Source organism: Oncorhynchus nerka, linkage group LG8, assembly GCF_034236695.1.
Source record: "Oncorhynchus nerka isolate Pitt River linkage group LG8, Oner_Uvic_2.0, whole genome shotgun sequence".
Taxonomy (NCBI): Eukaryota; Metazoa; Chordata; class Actinopteri; order Salmoniformes; family Salmonidae; genus Oncorhynchus; species Oncorhynchus nerka.
The window spans coordinates 41,376,586-41,398,046 of NC_088403.1; the positions used below are offsets into that span (position 1 = coordinate 41,376,586).

At 44.5% G+C, this 21,461-nt stretch overlaps 2 protein-coding genes and 3 non-coding genes across 5 annotated transcripts in view; all 5 read left to right on the forward strand.

The window, feature by feature from the left end:
• The first annotated feature begins 91 nt into the window (after window positions 1–91).
• rps4x (ribosomal protein S4 X-linked) lies at window positions 92–6,311 on the forward strand. Its single transcript, XM_029666365.2, has 7 exons — window positions 92–117; window positions 633–710; window positions 1,170–1,350; window positions 3,088–3,185; window positions 3,697–3,868; window positions 4,490–4,647; window positions 6,143–6,311. The coding sequence occupies exons 1-7, from the start codon at window positions 115–117 to the stop codon at window positions 6,242–6,244; spliced, it is 792 nt and encodes a 263-aa protein (XP_029522225.1). The 5' UTR covers window positions 92–114; the 3' UTR covers window positions 6,245–6,311.
• LOC115133872 (small nucleolar RNA SNORD61) lies at window positions 1,584–1,659 on the forward strand. Its single transcript, XR_003864261.1, has one exon. It is a non-coding gene; the product is annotated as a small nucleolar RNA SNORD61 (small nucleolar RNA).
• On the forward strand, window positions 3,292–3,367 carry LOC115133873 (small nucleolar RNA SNORD61). The gene has a single exon (XR_003864262.1). It is a non-coding gene; the product is annotated as a small nucleolar RNA SNORD61 (small nucleolar RNA).
• Window positions 4,699–4,833, forward strand: LOC115133871 (small nucleolar RNA SNORA57). The gene has a single exon (XR_003864260.1). It is a non-coding gene; the product is annotated as a small nucleolar RNA SNORA57 (small nucleolar RNA).
• Window positions 6,312–16,165: 9,854 nt separating the features above from the next.
• Window positions 16,166–21,461, forward strand: part of nhsl2 (NHS-like 2) — a 150,213-nt gene continuing 144,917 nt past the window's right edge. Inside the window, 1 exon segment of the mRNA XM_065021801.1 lies at window positions 16,166–16,614. Coding sequence (XP_064877873.1) covers window positions 16,338–16,614 — 277 coding nt within the window. The 5' untranslated portion in view covers window positions 16,166–16,337.

Below are 21,461 nucleotides of genomic sequence, written 5' to 3' on the forward strand. Positions count from 1 at the left end.
ACACTAGAGAGCGGACCATATAAACTCCGCTCTGTTTGTCCCTCGTCAGCACAATACTCGGTCTTATTTTCTAAGGCCTGAAAGTGGGAGGTCCTTTTCCCCGCAGACTCCAACATGGTGAGCTGTGTTTCCGAAAGATTCTCGCCAGAATCATCGTCAAACATCACTTTTTCTGAATATAATATCCCACATATAACTGTGATAATTTGAAAAGACAAACATTTGGCGATGGCTCGTCCCTGTATTGAAATAAGGACTTTAAGTTTTGGTCTATGGAACGATATTCGAAAAAACGAATTATTTCACCATCGGCTAGCTAGTGTCAATTCTGCCCATTTGAACCAAATGTTTCTGTTACCAATACTTTTACGTTCAAAAGTCTATTTCAAAAGTGTTTACCTGAGCACAAACTTTTTGCAGAGGGAATTGGGTCAACATAAACCCTGTTGTGTTTTTATCGAGTAGGCCACGGTCGGAATTGTCATTCAAGGACCGTGTAGGAAATGAATATATTGTACACTCTGCTAGCCAGACAGGTCGCATGGTGTTTCGAATGAAACTGAGTTGTCTGTTGTTAGGCTGGAAGTTTAACTACATTAGTTGGGATGACAAGTTATTTTTCTGGTTTCTAGGCACGAGGACCGAAGAAGCACCTGAAGCGCGTTGCAGCGCCCAAGCATTGGATGCTTGACAAGCTCACCGGAGTGTTCGTAAGTACATGCTACTTCATACCTAAATTATAAAACCACAATGTTACTTGTTAGTTGCAGACTAGCATGCCGATTATTAGCTAAATTGAGGGGCATAACTATGGCCGCGTCGCATATAAACGACTAGTTCCTGCAAATATGTTGGGAAATGCAAGATGTCAAGAAGCTAAAATGGTGGGGTGACTTAACTCTCCACTCGGTGCATAACGTTGATTGTAGTCTTTCTGAATATTCTCTGGTGTATGGCGAACCACCTGCAACTGAACAGACATTTATAAGACACACAAAGAAAGTATAGGCAATAACATGTTTGTTGAAAATTACTTGACACATTGCTGTTTTAATGCATAGTTATGTCTTCCTGTGTATACTTGTCTGCTGAACCAACGTGGTCTATAGCTGTCATTGTTTACTGCTCATATAGTAGTTAAAATAGCACACCCAATTTTATCTATGTAGGCGCCTCGTCCCTCCACCGGTCCCCACAAGCTGAGGGAGTGCCTGCCCCTCATCATCTTCCTCAGGAACCGTCTGAAGTACGCCCTGACCGGAGACGAGGTCAAAAAGATTTGCATGCAGAGGTTCATCAAGATCGATGGCAAGGTCCGCACCGACATCACCTACCCCACTGGCTTCATGGGTGAGTTGGGTTTAAAGAGTGTGGAAGGGAAGTTGTGAGTATGTTCTGAGGAAGGGAGAGGAGTATAGTTTGCAGTGATGTGACCTTCCCTATTGACTTCATAGGGGAGAGGGGTGGAAGATGATAGGTGTGGGTGAAGGGTAATGAGAATGAAGTGAAGGACTGGAGGGAAGAAGGGGGAGGGTACTGTTCCACTCATTTCACCTAGCCCGTGACTAGAGCTGGAAATAAGAGCAATGAAGACAATATTTGGTTTTGATCAATGAGCTGAAAAAAATCTCACCAATACCTCTAAGAAGTTCTGAGCTCTAACTTAAAGTAGGGATGCATTTTGTAGTATTTGAGCAGGTTATATGACGTGTATCTCCTAGTTGCTGTGAAATTGCATATGTAAATGTTTCTCGTTGTGTGTCCCAGTCTAAGGATGGGATGTTGTTGTTGTGATGAGCATATCACATTGGATGCAAGGCACTGAACTGACCGAAGACTTCTTTAAATATCTAAAGAGTTTTGCACTTAGCCTGATTTGGTAGATGGCACGCTTAGTGTTTGGAGTGAGTTTCATTTAGTTGTAGCTAGTCTGGGCTTTGGTGGTGTCTTGATCACGCTGTCAAATTATTCCTCACTTGTTTTCTCATTTGGTCTTCATGGCTTCTGGTTAGATAAGTGCACAACACACCTCACATCAGATGGAGAGACATCTGTGGACCCACTTAAAGGAATTTAATCTCTTTTTGAATCTTCACCCATATCCTCCTAGGTGCTCAAGGAAACTTGTACACACACCAGTAGACATTCACTCTCATATTCACACGGTTTCTCAGGCACACATCTTCACATGTACCCCATTAGACTTTCATGCACACACCATCTTGCACTCACACACTTCTGTACAACTTTTATTCCTGCCAAGAGAGCTATGATGGTGTTGTGATTCATTTCCCGGGCTAGGTGAAACCTCACATTATGTAAATGCAGACCATGTAACACGTCTCCTTTAAGGCTAGCTCACACACTGCTGTTAGAACATACAGTGGGATGTTAGCCGAGCCATCTAATGTACAATGGAGTGGATTTGTCGCTGGACCATGCCATCCCACATTGGTTCTCCACAAGGCTAGATCACATGCTTTGATGGAAAAACGGTGTGAGATGTTTTCCTCTGATACACAATTGAGCCCAGAGGATTTGTATAGTGCCCCTCTAGTAGTCTGATATTTTGCCTAGCTTGCTGGTGTACAATGGAATGGGTTGTGTTGTGCTTTTTGTTAGTATCTGACCTGGGTGGTAGATGGGCCAGTAACCAACAGGTTGCTGGTTCGAATCCCGAGCCGAGAAGGTGAAAAGGGAACTTGATCTTAATTGCTCTGTTGATAATGGCACACCCTGGCCATGACCCCATTCTCCGGGGGTGTCGCAGGAGTGAGATATGCAAAAACCAATTTCCAATTCACCTGTATTAATACACACTTGTACCTGTGTGAAATACGACGAATGTAAGCACCAACCTAATTATTACTATTATGAACGGACTAAATATTGTTGGGTTGACTTTCATTCAGTTAGTTTGACTGTCATTCTAACTACTGGTATCTGAAATGCGCAGTGTCGTTTTGTTCCCAGTTATGAGAATTTGATCCTGACTGACTTTATTGAATTTGGTCTGATGCGTCCTATTTTGGTGTTGGTCTGTTCTGGATTTGATCATTGATATGAATGCGTGATGTCTGTCTGTAGATGTGATCAGCATTGAGAAAACTGGAGAGCATTTCCGTCTGATCTATGACGTGAAGGGACGTTTCACTGTTCACCGCATCACCGCTGAGGAGGCCCAGGTATGCCACGTTGTCACACATGGTTGCGAGTCTAGTTATTCACAGCTCAAGCCTGGCTTTTTAAACCAAGCAGTACAAGTACAATATGATCTTCTGTATGGAGGGAGCAATGAAGACAGTCTTTGGTTTTGATCAACGAGCTGAAAAAACCCTCACCAATACCTCTAAGAAGTTCTGAGCTCCAACCAAAAGAATTGGATGAATCCTAATGTGAAAGGGTTACAAATTCAACCTTTTGTGTAAATGCCTGCCTGGCCTGGTTTCATTTGGAGTAGTTATGCCTGTTTATCACATTAGGAATTAGAGTTCAAAACCAAGTGGGTAATCCATTTTTTAAAGTCATATCTTACATTTTACGTGTCAGCAGTAAAATGTTTTTGTACTATCAGCAGTTGACTAATGAAAGATTCTAGTGGATTTTCCCTTTTAATTAAGCATTTACACTTCCGAGTCTAGGTTTGGGAAGCCCTGCCATAATAATCATTCACTCTCCCCCTCTGCTTCCCTCTAGTACAAACTGTGCAAGGTGAAGAAGAACCTCATCGGCACCAAAGGAGTCCCCCACCTGGTGACCCACGACGCACGCACCATCCGCTACCCCGACCCCCTCATCAAGGTCAACGACACAGTCCGCATCGACCTCGCCACCGGCAAGATCACAGAACACATCAAGTTCGACACAGGTAACATCACAGTTAAAAATATATACTTTTAAAGTGATTGAAAGGGAAATGTATACATGTGGGGAAAGGGGTCTTTAAGGTTTGCCTGATAGATTTTTGAAGTGTTACATATCAAATCTATTAAGTGTGCGGGGTGGTAGTAATGTCTGGCTTGTCTCGAATTTAGTCAAATTGAAGAATTATTATAAAAGCAGGATAAGTTACAGTGCAGCTTGTTCAGTGCTGCACACATCAACTAGTTTCCTACTATCCCTGTCTATCTTGCATCCCACGGCTGGCAGGGACCGTTGATCTCAGACACTGTTACACGGGCAGAGTAACTAAATTAAGATTTTGTGTAGTCTTGCTTATCCCATGGTGTAGAGGGGTTACATTTTCTTCAATGGTGAATGTAGAACTGGATTGTTGACTCATTTTGACACTTTGTAGGAAAAATAAATTGTGAAAAATGGTGGTCTGTTCATACAGACCCTTGGATCCACTAAGCACCACCTTTGAAACATTTTGCAGACTTGACTGATGCAAAGCAAAAATACTACCCAATCAAATTTGGAATATTTTTGAAGTACCGTCTTTACCCTCATCACTCTCCCTTTTGTCTCCCCTCTCTTTTCCCTGTAGGTAACCTGTGCATGGTGACCGGTGGTGCCAATTTGGGGCGTATTGGTATCATCACCAACAGGGAGAGGCATCCCGGCTCGTTTGACGTTGTGCACGTCAAGGATAGCGCTGGAAACATCTTCGCCACCAGGCTTGGAAACATCTTCATCATTGGCAAGGTAAGTAGAGAAGACTCATACACGCGCACTCAAACACATACCTGCTCATCCCCTCCATTTCTTGACACTCATGTAGTTGCTCAGTACTCATGTGTGATTGTACGGAGGTAGAACAAAGCCAATGCTATGTCTTCGGTGCCAGCGTGTTATAGTCTGCTGGTTCTATCCTCAATCGCTGGCACACTTGACAATGATGAACAGTAGCTTTACCAACCATCCCAAAACGACACTACTTCAGATTTGATAGGAAGTATGTTCTATAGACAGACCCGTTCAAGGGACCCAAATTACACAATTGGTCCTTACCATGTAAGCAGTCTATGGACAAGTTATGACAGCAATCCATGCTTTGGTTTAGTTTCTACATGCTAATGTTTCAGCATTTGTTGCACAAATCCCATTTAATGTTAGCATTTTTGCACCTTTTCAAATCATCTGTAAGTGACTTTGAGCTTCACAATACATTTTAGATCAATGGTCTCCAACCTTTCCTGGCATGAAAGCTCTTTTAAAAAATTAAACATGTTGAGTGTTGTTTTTCTAGCTTTCAAATGGCCATGTTCTCTTCCCTGTGTCCGTAATATACTGTGAGCTACTCTTAGGTGGGCTATGAGCTCGCGATCGACCTGTTGGAGACCCATGCTTTTAGATATTGCCAGATGATTTGGACATGATAAGCGAAAAATGCTAATATCGGTCCTGCTAGCATTTGGAAACTGTGCCATGACAACTAAACCAAAGCATGGATTGCAGTCATACCTTTTCCATAGACTGCTGACAGGGTAAGAAAATGTAATTTGGGTGAACTATTCGTTTAACACAAGTAAATACTACAGCCTGATCAATTTATCAGTCCCAAGCGTTATAGGCAGGTTTTGGTTGTTTTTCATTTTAATCCCCTCCCCAATTTTCGATCTTGTCTCATCGCTGCAACTCCAACAAGCTCGGGAGAGGTGAAGGTCAAGTCATGCGTCCCCCAAAACATGACCCGCCTACTCATGCTCTTAACACTCGCCAGCTTAACCCGGAAGACAGCCCCACCAATGTGTTGGAGGAAACACGGTTCAGCTGGTGACCGGGGTCAGCCCACCGGCACCCACTTGCCACAAGGAGTTGCTAGAGCGCCATGAGCCAATTTAAGCCCTTACCGGTCTAACCCGGACGACGCTGGGCCATTTGTGTGCTGTGCTATGGGACTCCCACAGCCCGAGAAATTAACCCGGGTCTGTAGTAATACCTCTAGCACTGCATGCGATGCATTGCCTTAGACCGCTGTGCCACTCGCGAGGACGGTTTTGGTCTTTTTAGACTAACATCAGTATTTGTTACAACTAAGATGAAAGGTTCCTTTTTCCTAAGAACCAGCGTTCACTTTAAATTGCATCTTTTGTCCACTTACTTTTGACCACTTCCTGTGCCATGTTTGTAGATTCCCTCTTTGCCGGCATTCTTTTGTAATAATCTTACGTTTACTCTCTCCCTCCCCCATCTCCAGGGCAACAAGCCGTGGGTGTCCCTGCCCCGTGGAAAGGGTATTCGTCTCACAATCGCTGAGGAGAGAGACAAGAGAATCGCTGCCAAGGCCGGCAGCAGCTAAGTCCTATATGTAGGTCTAGGCATCCTGGCTTTGAAATAAAAACAATGTTATTTACAACAAAATCTAACTGCTGACTTGACTATTGTTTTCCATGTTGATGTTTAGTGAATTATTGGGGTTGTAAATTATTTGAAAGGGAAATGTATTTTGTCAACTAGTGAGAGGTGTATGGGGTATTTGGTTACAATTATGCCTGTTATTTACACAGGCTAGTGCTTATATGATAATCTCACTGAACATTACAGTATGTGCTAAGCATGTTGTGATAATTGTAATTTAACACTATTCACTTAAACCAGTATTCAGGTCATTGTGTATATTGGCACTCAGTCTTCTATGAACATTGTCATGCACTGGAAGGTGTGGTTTGGATGATGTGGTATGTTATTGCTGCTGGTCATTTGGATGTCTTCCCGTTTTCACCTTGCAGAAGACCATGGAGAAGAGGGCTGCAAACAGCAATGGTAGGGTTCAAGCTACGGCCCCACAGTGCCACCATCAGGACACATTGCCCTAGGGCACGCTACACAACAAAAATGTAAACGCAAAAATTTAAAAGATCATACTCCGTTAGTTAATATAAAGAAACTGGTCAATTGAAAGAGGTATATTAGGGCCTAACCTATGGATTTCACATACCTTAAAGAAGTAGGGGTCGTGGATCAGAAAACCAGTTGGTATCTGGTGTTGCCGTCTGCCTCATACTGCACAACACGTCTCCTTCAAATAGTTGATCTGATTGTTGATTGTAGCCTGGAATGTTGACCCACTCCAATCGCTGGGCTAAATTGCTGGATATTGGGCCGGAACTAGAATGCTGTTGTGCGCGTCCATCCAGAGCATCCCAAACATGCTCAATGGGTGACATGTCTGAGTTTGCAGGTCATGGAAGAACTAGGGACAGTTTCAGCTTTCAGGAATTGAGTACAGATCCTTGCGACATGAGGCTGCGCATTATGTTGAAACATGGGGTGATGGTGGCGGATGAATGCTGCGACAATGGCCCGGAGGGTCTCGTTACCTTTCTCTACATTTAAATTACCATCAATAAAATGTGATTGTGTTCGTTGTCTGTAGCTTATGGGGGCACTCTGTTCACAACCTTGACATGTCCACACAATGCCATCTGCCCGGTACAGTTGAAACCGGAATTCATCTGTGAAGAGCACACTTCTCCAGTGGCCATCGAAGGTGAGCATTTGTCCACTGAAGTTGACCCTGGTGAGGACGATGAGCACACAGATTAACTTTGGTGAGATGGTTTCTGCCGGTTCAGACATTTTTCAGATGAACAAACCTGCAGTTACTTCAGCTGTGCCTTAGTGCCTGGTCTCCAACGATCTCCCAGCTGAAGAAGCCAAATGTGGAGGTCCTGGGCTGGCGTGGTCTGCGGTTGTGAGGCAGGATGGACGTACTGCCAAATTCTCTAAAAGGACATTACAGGCGGCTTATGGTAGTCACAATTAACATTCAATTCTCTGGAAAGAGCTCTTGGATATTCCTGCAGGCAGCATGCCAAATTAACACTCCCACAAATCTTAAAATGGCTGTGGTGGTGTGTGACAACTGCACATTTTAGAGTGGACTTTTGTCCCCAGCACAAGGTCCATCTGTGTAATGATCATGCTACAGGTGGACGGATTATCTTGGCGAAGGAGAAATGCACACTAATGGGGATGTAAACAAATGTGTGCACAACATTTGAGAGAAATAAACTTTTTGTGTGTATGGATCATTTCTCAGGAACTTTTATTTCAGCTCATAAAACATGGGACCAATACTTCACATGTTGCTAATGGTCAAACTCAAAATCGAACAGATTGAGCGATATGCCCTTTTAACCCTAAGTGTCAATAAATACATTTTGACCCCAACTGGTCAAAAATGTCCATGTCCAAATATTCTTTTGATCCTTCTGTAATCTTAGGAGTTTGTCAAGCAACTACTTACTGGACAAAAAACTATATACCATGATTTCTGTGTTAATATGGAAGAATATTTTTTTAAATCTCTTGTATACTTAACTGAAAATGTAGACAATAGTAAATGTGATAAAAGCACCAAATTTGGCACCCTTACACTTTTCTTAAATGGGAAGTGTGTTAATGTTTTTTTTATTATATGTCCACACTACGGCATCGAAATAACACTGAAATAAGAACTGTGTAAGAACTGGAATTTCAGCCTGTTCAGGAGTTTCTGAGCCAGATCATGACGTCACCATCTGATTTGATTATAATAGGCCAGTGACTGTTCATCTTGGTAAGGGGGTGGGCTCTCGACCATCCTATCAGCCAATCAAGGCTGTGTATGTACATTTATTTCCTAACTCCCACACAATCAGACAGCATTTCAATGTTCAAAGGAGGCTCAGAGAAATGAATGGTAAAATAAAAAGGTTTTTTTCATTAGCTCACAAAAAATTTCAACATTGCAGAACCAATTATTATTTTTTAACTGTTTTTGTTGTTGAATTTTACCCCTTTTTTTCTCCCCAATTTCGTGGTATCCAATTGTTAGTAGCTACTATCTTGTCTCATCGCTACAACTCCCGTACGGGCTCGGGAGAGACGAAGGTTGAAAGTCATGCGTCCTCCGATACACAACCCAACCAAGCTTCTTAACACAGCGCGCATCCAACCCGGAAGCCAGCCGCACCAATGTGTCCAATGTGTCCGAGGAAACACCGTGCACCTGGCAGCCTTGGTTAGCATGCACTGCGCCCGGCACGCCACAGGAGTCGCTGGTGTGCGCTGAGACAAGGTGTTTATTTACATAGTGAATCCAGAAGAAAAACAACAGTACTGCCATCCAAAGTATCCATTATGGGACAGCTCAAAACAATGCTGCCGCATCAACAGCTCAATCCAAAATGGTTCCCCCCCTTGAACTCTAAGAGAGGCTCCTTTTGTAGGGTAAGCCCCTCCCATTAGAACATACCCAGCACTAATTAATTAATTAATTTCCTTAATTTTCCACTCAGGGAAACATAATGAATTATATACATTGCATCACGTTTCTCATGATACAATATACCAATATAACATTTACAAAATCACATCACTACTGACATGGTGTCTTTCAATATGCACATTTACATGAACGAGCCATTCGGGACAGGCACTACAAAGTCAGCCCAATTACCGTAGCTTGGTCCTTATCCCAGCATACCCGGAAGCAACAGAGATGAAGAGAGAGGAACAGAACCAAACAACGCGCTCATCCATAACATTGATAGGTACAATAAACGTTGCTTAAATTAAACATGAACGCTTGTCTGTAAATTCTTTATACCATAAACTGTTACAGACTGGAGGTAAGAATAAAGTGTGAAATGTATGTATTAAGATAGAGAAGTTAACTTGTGTGTCGTGGCCAGTGATGGACTTCTCCGTCACAGCCCTGTGACAGTGATGAGGGGTGGCGTTTGACCGCAGACCCATTACGGATGCAGGCAATGAAGCAGTGATCGCTGAGATCCTGGTTGAAGACAGTAGAGGTGTATTTGGAGGGCAGGTTGGTTCGGATGATATCTATGCGGGTGCCCGTGTTTACGTATTTTGGGTGGTACCTGGTAGGTTCATTGATCATTTGTGTGCGATTGAGGGCATCTAGCTTAGATTGTAGGATGGCCGGGGTGTTAAGCATGTCCCAGTTTAGGTCACCTAACAGCACGAGCTCTGAAGATAGATGGGGGGAAATCAAAGTTTACCGTTTAAACTCAGCTTCCCACAATAAGTTGGAGGAAGGCTCTGGCTGCGCTAAACAGGCGAGGCGCACTGAAGGCCTGGTGCGTGGTGCTGGAACTGGTGGTACTGGATCGAGGACACGCACAGGAAGCCTGGTGCGGGGAGTTGCTACCGGAGGACTGGAGTGTGGAGGTGGCACAGGATGGGCTAGACCGTGAAGGCATACTGGAGATCTTGAGAGCAGTGTTGGCACAGGACGTGCAAGGCTAGGGATGTGCACAGGAGGCCTGGTGCGTGAGGCTGGCACCAACTTCACCAGCCGACTAACACGCACCTCAGGACGAGTATGGAGCGCTAACCCAGGTGCCATCAAATCCCCGACACGTTCCGTCGGGCGAATTCCATGCAAAAAGCACCAACACAGCAACTCCCTCATTTCTCTCTCCTCCAATTTCCCCATTAACTCCTTCACAGTCTCTGTTTCGCTCACCTCCAACACCGGCTCTGGTTCTGGTCTCCTCCTTGGCTCCTCACGATAAACAGGGAGAGTTGGCTCAGGTCTGACTCCTGACTCTGCCACACTCTCCCTGAGCCACCCCCCCAATACATTTTTGGGGCTGATTCTCAGGCTTCCTTCCGAGTCGCCGTGCTGCCTCCTCATACCGTCGCCTCTTCTCCTGCTGCACCTTTGGGCGGCTACACTCCCCTGGTTTAGCCCAGGGTCCTCTCCCGTCGAGGATTTCCTCCCATGTCCAGAAATCCTTATTGCGCATCTCCTCTTTGGGCTGCTCCTGCCTGTTGACACGCTGCTTGGTCCGTTTAGGGTGGGTGATTCTGTAACGGATTTCTAGGTGTGGTGAAGGAGAGTCGGACCAAAACGCAGCGTGTAGATTGCGATCCATGTTTAATCAAACAAATGTAACACGAATCAATACAATACACTACAAAACAACAAACGTAACGAAAACCGAAACAGCCCTATCTGGTGCAAACATTAAGACAGGAACAAAGACACTAAGGACAGGAACAATCACCCACAAAATACACAGTGAAACCCCGGCTACCTAAATATGGTTCCCAATCAGAGACAACGAGAATCACCTGACTCTGATTGAGAACCGCCTCAGGCAGCCAAACCTAAGCTACACACCTACTCAGCCGCAATCCCAATTCCTATAAAACCCCAATACGAAACACAACAAATAAACCCATGTCACACCCTGGCCTGACCAAATATTATAACGAAAACACAAAATACTATGACCAAGGCGTGACAGCATCACCGCTTGGTATGGCAACTGCTTGGCATCTGACGCAAAGCGCTACAGAGGGTAGAGAGCGTACAGCCCAGTACATCACTTGGGCCTAGCTCCCTGCCATCCAGGACCTCTATACCAAGCGGTTTCAGAGGAAGGGCCCCAAATAATTCTAAGACGCTAGCCACCCAAGTCATAGACTGTTCTCTCTGCTACCACACGGCAAGCTGTACCGATGCACCAAGTCTGGAACCAACAGGACCCTGAACAGTTTGTACCCCCAAAACCGTAAGACTGCTAAATAGTTAGTTAAATAGTTAACCCAATAGCTACCCTTTTTGCACAAACTTTTTTTGACTCATCACATACTGTTCATTATCTATCCTGTTGCCTAGTCACTTTATTCTTAGTTACATGTGCATATGTACCTCAATTACCTCATACCCCTGCACATCGACTCGGTACTGGTACCCCATGTATATAGCCATGTTATTCGTTACTCCTTCTTTATTTATTATTACTTTGAATACTTTTCTATTATTTCTCTATTTTCTTTCTCTCTGCATTGTTGCTAAAGGCCCTTTTGTAAGCATTTCACTGTTAGTCTACACCTGTTGTTTACAAAGCATGTGACGAATAAAATGTGATTTGAGTGGGTTAAAGCATGACCGTGGATAGAGCTTGTGAATTTGCTTGCACCCATCCAGCTTTTTACACATCAGTGCATAAATGCAAGGAGATGAAGAGGGAGACACTATTAATATACACCCTGTGTAAGCGTGTGACTGCATGAGCCCATCCTCCCCCTCCTTTACCTGTTCAGGTTGTTTGGTCACCTCATTCCTCCCTCCCTCCCTCTCTCGCTCTCTTTCCTTCCCTCTATCTCTCCCTCCATCTCCTGTTCAGGTGGCTGGTCACCTCATCCCTCCCTCTCTTCATCCCTCCACCGCTCCCTCCCTCCCTCCCCTGTTCCTGACACCTCCAGAAGACCATATGGGCACTGCTGAGATACGGCCTGTTCCTCCCACTGTACTTGGCCTGCCCTGTACACTCACCTAGAGAGGCAAGTGTGTGTGTGTGTCACTGTGTGTGTGTGTGTGTGTGAGAGAGAGTGTGGCGCCATGTTTCTCCCACAGTACTTAGCCTGTAGACTCACCTCGCCACCGCGCACCACAGCAACACACCCTGCAGGAGAAAAAGAGTGTGTATGTTTGTGTGGTGTGTGAGAGAGTGTGTATGTTTGTGTGGTGTGTGGTGGTGATGGGGAGGGGGACATGGATGGGAGGACAGGACACAACATGACTGTGACTGTATGCTCTCTGAGACACCGCTACAGCAATGTCCTTGGCTGATTTATGTTAGGGACAAGAATTGTATGTGTGTGTGGCTAGATTTGAGAGGGAATGAATATCTTCAGGCTTGTAGATGGATGTTTATGAGGTTGTTTGGAGGAATATGTGTGTGCATTTGTTTGAATAAAATCTATTTTTCTTAACTTTGTCTAGTCATAACTGTATTCCTGTGAGTGACTTATCATTCAACTCCAGCATTCTTTTACCTGACAGTTGAACCATTTGAATGTTCTTATCACAAGTTCGGATCTGCTTTCAGTCATTCCAAACTATATTGACATTTGTTTTCCTGGGACGAGCATGTTTCATGAAGGATAAGTGATACACGGAAATCTCCTTCTCTCTTTTGAGATGCAGACCTGTACACAGTCATACACACACACACACACACACACACACTGTTGAACTGTGTAATGTGAGCTTGGCCAGGCTCCTGCGTGGTTCTGGTCCTGGCTGCATCCCCCTTTTGAGCAGAAAGAAAACAATCACTTTGACGTGAACAGAACAGAACTAGGCTACACCAGAGACCCAGTTGGCTTTAGACCAGACCTGCGTTTAAATGCCATTTGAAATCTATCAGATACTTTTGAGCATTTTTCCTCTTGCTTGCCTGGAATGCCAGGTGGGTGGGGTTCACAGGCTTGATACTATTCTATCGGTCCGTTAAGCCAGGCAAGCTCAATCGAGCACAGATAAAGTATTTGAAATAATTTCAAATAGTATTTGAACCCAGGTCTACTTAAGAGCGGTATATTTGGCAGAACGTAATGCTAGGAATAATGGGCCATGAAAAAAACAAGGAAATAACTTGCACTAAAAGCAAAATTATACTTCGAATGAGAGAGAGGAAGGGGAAGAAAAGGAGGAGGGGACGGAGGGATTCTGGAAGAGTGTTTGAATTCCTGTTTGATCAGTGTTTCCTATCTCTGGTCCTTCAGTACTCCCAACAGTACATATTTTTGATGTGGCCTCGGACAAGCACACCTGATTCTACCTGTCAACTAATCATCAAGCCCTGACGTGCATTCAGTTCGCTCGAACGACACATTTTTTCAAAACAGTCTTGTACTTTCTTGAACAGACTTTGAGGTACGTTTGCTCCTGTTTGGTGGGTTTGGCGAGGTGTGGCTTGAAGCAATGAGTGGTGTATTTAAAGGGCAGTGGCCATGCTGAAAGCATTCCCCAACCCACAACTCAACCCCTCCCCGTTTTTCAACTGGTCGTTCAGTACAGTGCCGTTTCCGTTCAATCAGTGAAGTGGGTTGGGCGGGCCGTGAAACAATGAGGGGATTCTATTAAGCTGTCCCGGGTAGGCGTAGTTTGCAAAGGGTGAAAAGTGATTGCATTCGTTTTGGAAGCGTGCTGCCTCCCGTGCATGAGCCAGCAACCCCAATCTGTCCGGCAGTGAAGTCTGCTCAAAACCAAAGTGACGCAGGTTAGCGTGTGGAGTAATAAGTAGGATTCTGTGTGCAAAAGTGATTGCTTTGAGGGGGAAAACGCTTTATCTGCCTACCGAATGAAAACCAGTTTGGAAATTCAAACATCTATTTTATATTTCTGAACGATGGATCATGCTGCCTTGTTGACAACATAACCGGAGAGGCGCAGATTGTTGTTAGATTTCGGCAGAGCGCTCCTCCCTCACTGGCTTCACCTGGTCACGTGTTTGGCCACAGGCTGGTTCAACCCGGGCCATCTTAATAGAATGCTGCCAACGGACACAATCATGGAAGGAGGGAGAGAGAGAGAGAGGGAGTGGAGGAAAGAAAGGAGGGGAGGAGTTGGCAACAGATGTTTCCAATCAATTGCTTCCATCATGTGATGGACGGACAAACGGACTGTGTGTGTAACTCAAATCAGCAGCCACGAAAAACATCCCCCCGATAAGATTAGTTTACATGACATGGTGCTGTATGAGTTAGCCTACCTTCTCTTTCCAAGAACTATATCTTTCCCTCTCCACCTCTATCGACCTCTCTCACTCTCTACCTACCTCTCTCTCCACCTCTTTACCTCTCTCTCTTCCTCTTTCTCCCTCCTTTTTTCTGAGTCATCTCTATCTCCCTCCCCAACCCCGTTCCTCCCCTCTCTCTCTCTCTCCCCCCTTTCCTCTCTGTCTCTCTCTCTCTCCCCACCCCCTTTCCTCGCTCTCTCTCTCTCTCCCTCTCTCCCTCAATCCCTTCTAACCAAGACACAGACAGACTGCACTCGTGGGCCAAGTCCATGGTTGGGTGGGGTGGCTATGGCTGTGGGAGGCTGGGACTGGGGGGGTGTTGAGGGGGACCAGATGTGCTCCTTTAGTATAGGAGGGGTGTGTTCACAGTTGACATGGAGAGGAAAAGGGAGTAGAGAATTGAGAGTTGGCGTTGAGAGAAAGCGTGTGGGTCAGAGCGAGAGAGGGGAGAGAAAGAAAGGGGAGGAGGGGGGTGACATAGAGAGAAAGGTTCTCTCCGTGGACAGTTGCTGCAGTGTGTGCCCTAAACATGGGTGTATTATTTCCAACTTCTCTCTGTGCTTGTCCAACTACAGTTGTGAAAACTCCCCTCTGCCCCATCCTGCTTATTATTCTGTCACACACAGAGAGAGAGAGAGTCCGAGAGAGCGAGAGAGTCAGAGACTCAGAGAGTCAAAGAGAGAGACAGTCAGAGAGTCAGAGAGAGAAATAGTCAGAGGGAGAGAGGGGGAGCGAAAAGGAGAGTTGGGGAGAGAGAGTCAGAGAGTCAGAGAGAGGGGGAACGAAAAGGAGAGAGAGTCACAGAGAGGGGGAGTGAAAAGGAGAGAGTTGGAGAGAGAGTCAGATTGAGAGAGACTGGGGTTATATTGGTCTTTGGGCTCATTTACAAGGGTCATTGGGTCAGTATTTTCCCTGAATAGTGACAAGTGTGTGGACAGAAATGTGATAAGAATGACAAGATTTTTTATTTATTTATTTGACCTTTATTTAACTAGGCAAGTCAGTTAAGAACAAATTCTTATTTTCAATGACGGCCTAGGAACAGTGGGTTAACTGCCTGTTCAGGGGCAGAACGACAGATTTGTACCTTGTCAGCTCGGGGGTTTGAACTTGAAACCTTCCGGTTACTAGTCCAACGCTCTAACCACTAGGCTACCCACTAGGCTAAATGTTCCCAAGATGGTGAAACGGCATCCTCAGAACAACAAAAAAGTGGTCCAATGCAGGTCACGTGGTTCACATGCTGCAAGATAGATAGATAGGATGCCTCTCTTTATAATTGGCCCAAGTTAAAATGGAATAAAACATGTTTCTAGAATCACAGGAGACTGGTGAGGGGAGGATGGCTCATAATAGTGAATGGAATGGTATCAAACACATGGTAACCATGATGTGTTTGATACTATTCCATGCACTTTGTTCCAGCCATTACTATGAGCCCATCCTCCCAAATTAAGGTGCCACCAGCCACCTGTGCCAGTCAAATAGGCTAACCTACAAGTTCCAGAGTATCTGTGCAAAGTGCAAGTTGGGGTAAAGTCTTGACCGATGTCTTCAGAACAGAACAAAACAGAGGGGTTGAGGTTTGATTCCTCCTCCTCCCCGCAGCAGGTTTCGCTTTGGGAAGACCAGAGACAAGCCTATTGCCAGCCAGCCTACTGTTGCGCCGATGCGGAGAGCACCGCGCGGTGGACAGTCAATCGCAATGCAAAATATGAACGCACTGTAGGCTTCTACGGTTCTTCTTCAACAACAACAACATAGTTTTCCGCACGGATAGCACGCTTCCTTACTGCTAAAGGAGGATTTTTTTTCGGTTGGGTTTGCGCGTTTGGAGTGAAAATGCCCTTCTGCAAGCGCACAATAGTTCCCAAGGATGTCTGTAAAAACGACGCGAAGAGGCAAACTGCGATTTTCGGGGACTTGGTGGACGTTTGCGGGTTCACTCTATGTTCGGTGCTCCGACAGCTCTCGGATTTATCCCGGCACTCCGTCAGCATCTTGGAAGAGCTCGAGGGCGAGCTCGTGTCTATCTGTCACCGGTCGGGCACGCTCGAGGGCAAAGTGATCCGTTTACAGCGACACATCGCTGCGCTCGCCAGTAAGCCACCGCCAAAGAGTAAGAAAAAGGACACTATAATTTTCTATCACTTGTGTGGTGTGGTCCGTGTGAGACTTGCAACTCACTGAGGTCAACTTGAAGTTGAATGTGTGGGAGAGGTATTCAAAATCGACAGTTCGAGGTAACTTGGGGTGGGAGAATAGAGGAATGTCAATTTATTGTGAAAAGGTGGATCACGTCAATGCGTGCGTTCCTTATGGCTGCTTATGACCTACCATTCTGCAGATTTCAGTGGCTGTTTGCAAAGTAGGCCTTAGGACTAGTGTTTTGTGAACAACATTAGCGTGAGCAACAATGTGGAATTGGTGGTTCGCCTTTAAAATAAATGTTCCCAATTGAAACGGATACAAATTGTGGAATCATGTCACAATTGAGAAGGTAGAGAAGGTTGGAGTGTTATTATATAAATTAAACAAAGGACAATCAGCACATTTTACACAAAAAGTTAAAATCAGTGTAAATCGCAGTGTGGCTGTATAGACTTCAGAAATACAATGGGGGTCTGTGTGTTGCAGGGTATCTGCTTACTCAGTGACATCCACAGATTACAACTCTAAAGAGTTTACACAAATATTAGCCTCATAGTTCTTATTACGGGACTCTGAAACCACTGTGAAATGAGCAACATTGAGCTCACCAGTCAACCTATGTGTATTGAACATTCATATTGCAATATCCATGAAAGGATTTATCAGCCTACTCAGTGACAACCACATAACACAGCTATGTAGAGTGTACACAAGTGTTAGCGTCATAGTCCTTATTGAAGGAATTGAAATGAATATAACGCTTGTTGTGTTAAATATCAGTGTGAAAGACAAAACACCTTAAAAATATTTATTTGCTTACCCTGTTTGCTTGAAATGAAATGAAATAAAATGCCTTTCCGTACTAGACTTCAGTTGAAAAGTCAACTCTTTCAAAGACTAATGTAAACAATGATTGACTGGCATAACGATCATCCCAAGGCCTGCGTGTACTTGTGCCAAAATATGCATCAGGTCAATCGCTTGGCCTGATGAATAATAAGTATAAATACAGTAAAGTACACACACTAAAACGGTAAAAAAATATATATATGTTTTTGTATATATGTGTTTTTTTAGACAGAACTGCAAACTTCAAGGAGTAGACCAGGCCATTCAAGGAGTTGGTCTGATGGTGCCCGCTGATGTCATCGTACTCCCCCTTGCCTCCCCCCTTGTCCCACTGAATTGTGTGGCGATTTCCCACAGTTAAAGAGCTTCGATGCTAATGTTTGTGTAAGCTCTTTAGAATTGTAATCTGTGTGTGTCACTGAGTAGGCTAATACTCCATTTCATGGACCCAAGAGCCATAGGTAAGGATGCACATTGAAATAGAAGTATGCCATCAATGCAATTCTGAAGTCTTATCATATTTTGTCATCAAATGAACAAATTATTGTCTTTTGTTGAATTTATATAACATTCCAAACTTGTTTAACATTATCTAGTCCAATTGTGGCCTGATTCCACTATTTTCATCTGTTTGCATCAGTTTCAATAGGGGACTTTTATTATGAAGTCGAATCGCAGATTCCACAGTTCTTGATCACACTAATGTTGTTCCCTCCTTCCTTGACGATACTTGTATTTTTAACCATCTACTCCAATTCCATGTATGTTACAAAACAGCATTGACTTTGTTTGTAAAGATATGGATAGAAAAGGTATGAATGTGAAGGTGTGGATAGAGTATCCCAGTATCCCACAATGTTATGTCCCAGTGAAAACTGGCTACTTTGTCGCCAACTCACTGGAGCGCGACACACGCTACATGCCTAGTTACGAACATCGACAGAGTGCATGATTACAGATTTAGATTTCACACCGGATAATGATGTCTTTGAAAACGTGACAAGGACAGAGTCACTGATAGACGGTACGCTGATTCAAATAGAGAGAGGCGTATGCGTATGTTTGGAGGTGAGGTGAAGATGACACGAGATAAAGCGTCCCAAATGCCACTCCATGGGCCCAGGTCAAAAGTAGTGCACTATGGGAAATAGGTTGACATTTGGGATGTAACGCTTTGCAGCTGTTCTGCCCGGAAGTTGAGAAACATGTTTTTGTCTCTGCCCTCTTGGCTTGAGGACAACCAAACCAAAGTGAGGTGACAGGCAGCTCCTAGAGACTAGAGAGACAGAACACATTGTCCAGAACATGACAAAATATTTCCTGTGAGAAATATATTGGAAGTTCAACAGCTCTCTCCAGAAACGACCCGTTTTAATGTTATGCGGTTGTAATGACATGACACAACAATGAACATGACACGATAAAGGGAAAAAAACGTTGTTTCCTGTGAGAAAGCCATTGTAAGTTCAGCAGCCCTCAGTAATGATGGAGTCTGAGAGAAACTCAGGCTACAGTTTTCATGTGATGCTTCCGGTTGTAATAACAGGACTACCACAGTTCAGAAGTACCATGGCAAGCCAATGGCGGCACACTTATGACTCACTTAGTTGTTATGTCAGTTGTTATGGCAGACAAACGTTGTGCTGAAGACCCAAATGTGCAACATTGACTGGGGGTCTGCGACATACTTTTGTGTATGTAGTGTATGTGGGCACCCCTTCAAATGAGTGGATTCAGCTATTTCAGCCACACCGTTGCTGACGGGTGTATAAAACCGAGCACACAGCCATGCAATTCCCATATACAAACATTGGCAGTAGAATGGCCTTAATGAAGAGCTCAGTGACTTTCAACGTGGCACTGTCATAGGAGTCCACCTTTCCAACAAGTCAGTTCATCAAATTTCGGCCCTACTAGAGCTGCCCCGGTCAACTGTAAGTGTTGTTATTGTGAAGTGGAAACGTCTAGGAACAACAGCGACTCAGTCGCTAAGTTGTAGGCCACACAAGCTCACAGAACACATGACACGCAAAAATCGTCTGACCTCGGTTGCGAAACTCACTACTGAGTTCCAAACTGCCTCTGGAAGCAACGTCAGCCCAATAACCGTTCGTTGGCAGCTCCATGAAATGGGTTTCCATGGCCGAGCAGCTGCACACAAGCCTAAGAACATCATGTGCAATGCGAAGCGTCAGCTGCAGTGGTGTAAAGCTCCCTCCATTAGACTCTGGAGTAGTGGAAATGCGTTCTCTGGAGTGATGAATCACGCTTCACTATTTGGCAGTCCGACAGACAAATCTGGGTTTGGCGGATGCCAGGAGAACACTACCTGCCCGAATACATAGTGCCAACTTTAAAGTTTGGTGGAGGAGGAATAATGGTCTGGTGCTGTTTTTCATGGTTCGGGCCCCTTAGTTCCAGTGAAGGTAAGTCTTAACGCTGCAGCATACAATGACACGATTCTGTGCTTCCAGCTTTGTGGCAACAGTTTGGGGAAGGCCCTTTCCTGTTTCAGCATGACACTGTCCCTGTGCACAAAAAGCTAGGTCCATACAGAAATGTTTTGTCGAGATCTGTGCGGAAGACCTTGACTGGCCTGCACAGAGCCCTGACATCAATCCCATCGAACACCTTTGGGATGAATTGGAACGCAGACTGCGAGCCAGGCCTAATCGCCCAACATCAGTTCCCGACCTCACTAATGCTCGTGGCTGAATGGAAGCAAGTCCCTGTAGTAATGTTCCAACGTTTAGTGGAACGTCTTCCCAGAAGAGTGGAAGCTGTTAATTAAAGCAGCAAAGGGTTGGGGGACCAACTTCATAATAATGCCCATGATTTTGGAATGAGATGTTTGACGAGCAGGTGTCCACATATTTTTGGTCATGTAGTGTACATTGAAGAATCTTAAGGGGCATTCCCATTGAAAAGGACCCATGAGCACCAACATGTGAAGTTCATAGGAGCATGTACAACTGGGTGTCAGATGAAAGCTAAGATGCTATGTATTTGGGAAATGATAGATCTATCAATTAGTTATAATTATTTTACTGATATCAATTTTGTTTATGAATTATTAAGTGATTAAAACTCATAATTCTGTAACAAAATTGGTAACGGAATTACCCAAAAATCAGTAACAGAATAACTGCAACTGAATTGGCTACAATGGGAAATCATAATTGTCACAAACCACAGTTACCGTCCGCTGGCATACTGTTATGTTCAGCTCAAACATTTTTCTGTTGTCTCTCTGTCATCTGGTGGTCAAACCAAGTGTTAAAACAGTCTTATGTCAGAACAACTACCTACCTCTCTTATTCCCTATCTCTCTGTCTGGTTCTCACTCTCTAGTTAACGTCACCTTTCCCAGCTCTTACTGCCACCTACCCATGAGCCCCCTCTCTTTCCATTTACTGTAACCAGCATCCTCACCCACTGAGCACCGACCGACACCGGACGTCCACGCACGTTGAAAAGTAGTTGACATTTGGTCAGTTCACCCTGAACTTAATGTTAACGTCCACAGACGGACCGAATTGGACCAATTCTGAACCTTTGATAGACGTTTGTTTGACAAGTTTGGATAGTACAGTAAAAAATAATATATTGCAGTAGAGTACAGTATATTGTACTATACAGTACTGAACTATACTCTTCTTTACTGTACTGAATTCTACTGTACTATACAGCACTCTACTGTACTCTACTGCACTCTACTCTCTCCTACTCTGCTCTGCTGTGCTTTGCTGTGCTGTATTCTATTGTACCTCACTGTACTGTGCTGAGCTGCGTTGTGATGTCCAAACTTGTGAAACATGAGGAGAAGTGCATTCATATCCATAATTATGCATTTCTGTGGAGTACAGATCAGGGACCAATGATGTAATAACGTTACCGGGTGCAGTTCAATAACCCAAATATATTTTTTCAAACTCAAGGGTGCCATGTCATAGCTGACACCCTATT

What these genes read in the sequence shown, in the direction of transcription:
- rps4x (XM_029666365.2), top strand. An exon ending in CTACCCCACTGGCTTCATGG is followed by an intron (nt 1,351 to 3,087) that starts GTGAGTTGGGTT and finishes GTCTGTCTGTAG; the next exon opens with ATGTGATCAGCATTGAGAAA. An exon ending in ACATCTTCATCATTGGCAAG is followed by an intron (nt 4,648 to 6,142) that starts GTAAGTAGAGAA and finishes CCCCATCTCCAG; the next exon opens with GGCAACAAGCCGTGGGTGTC.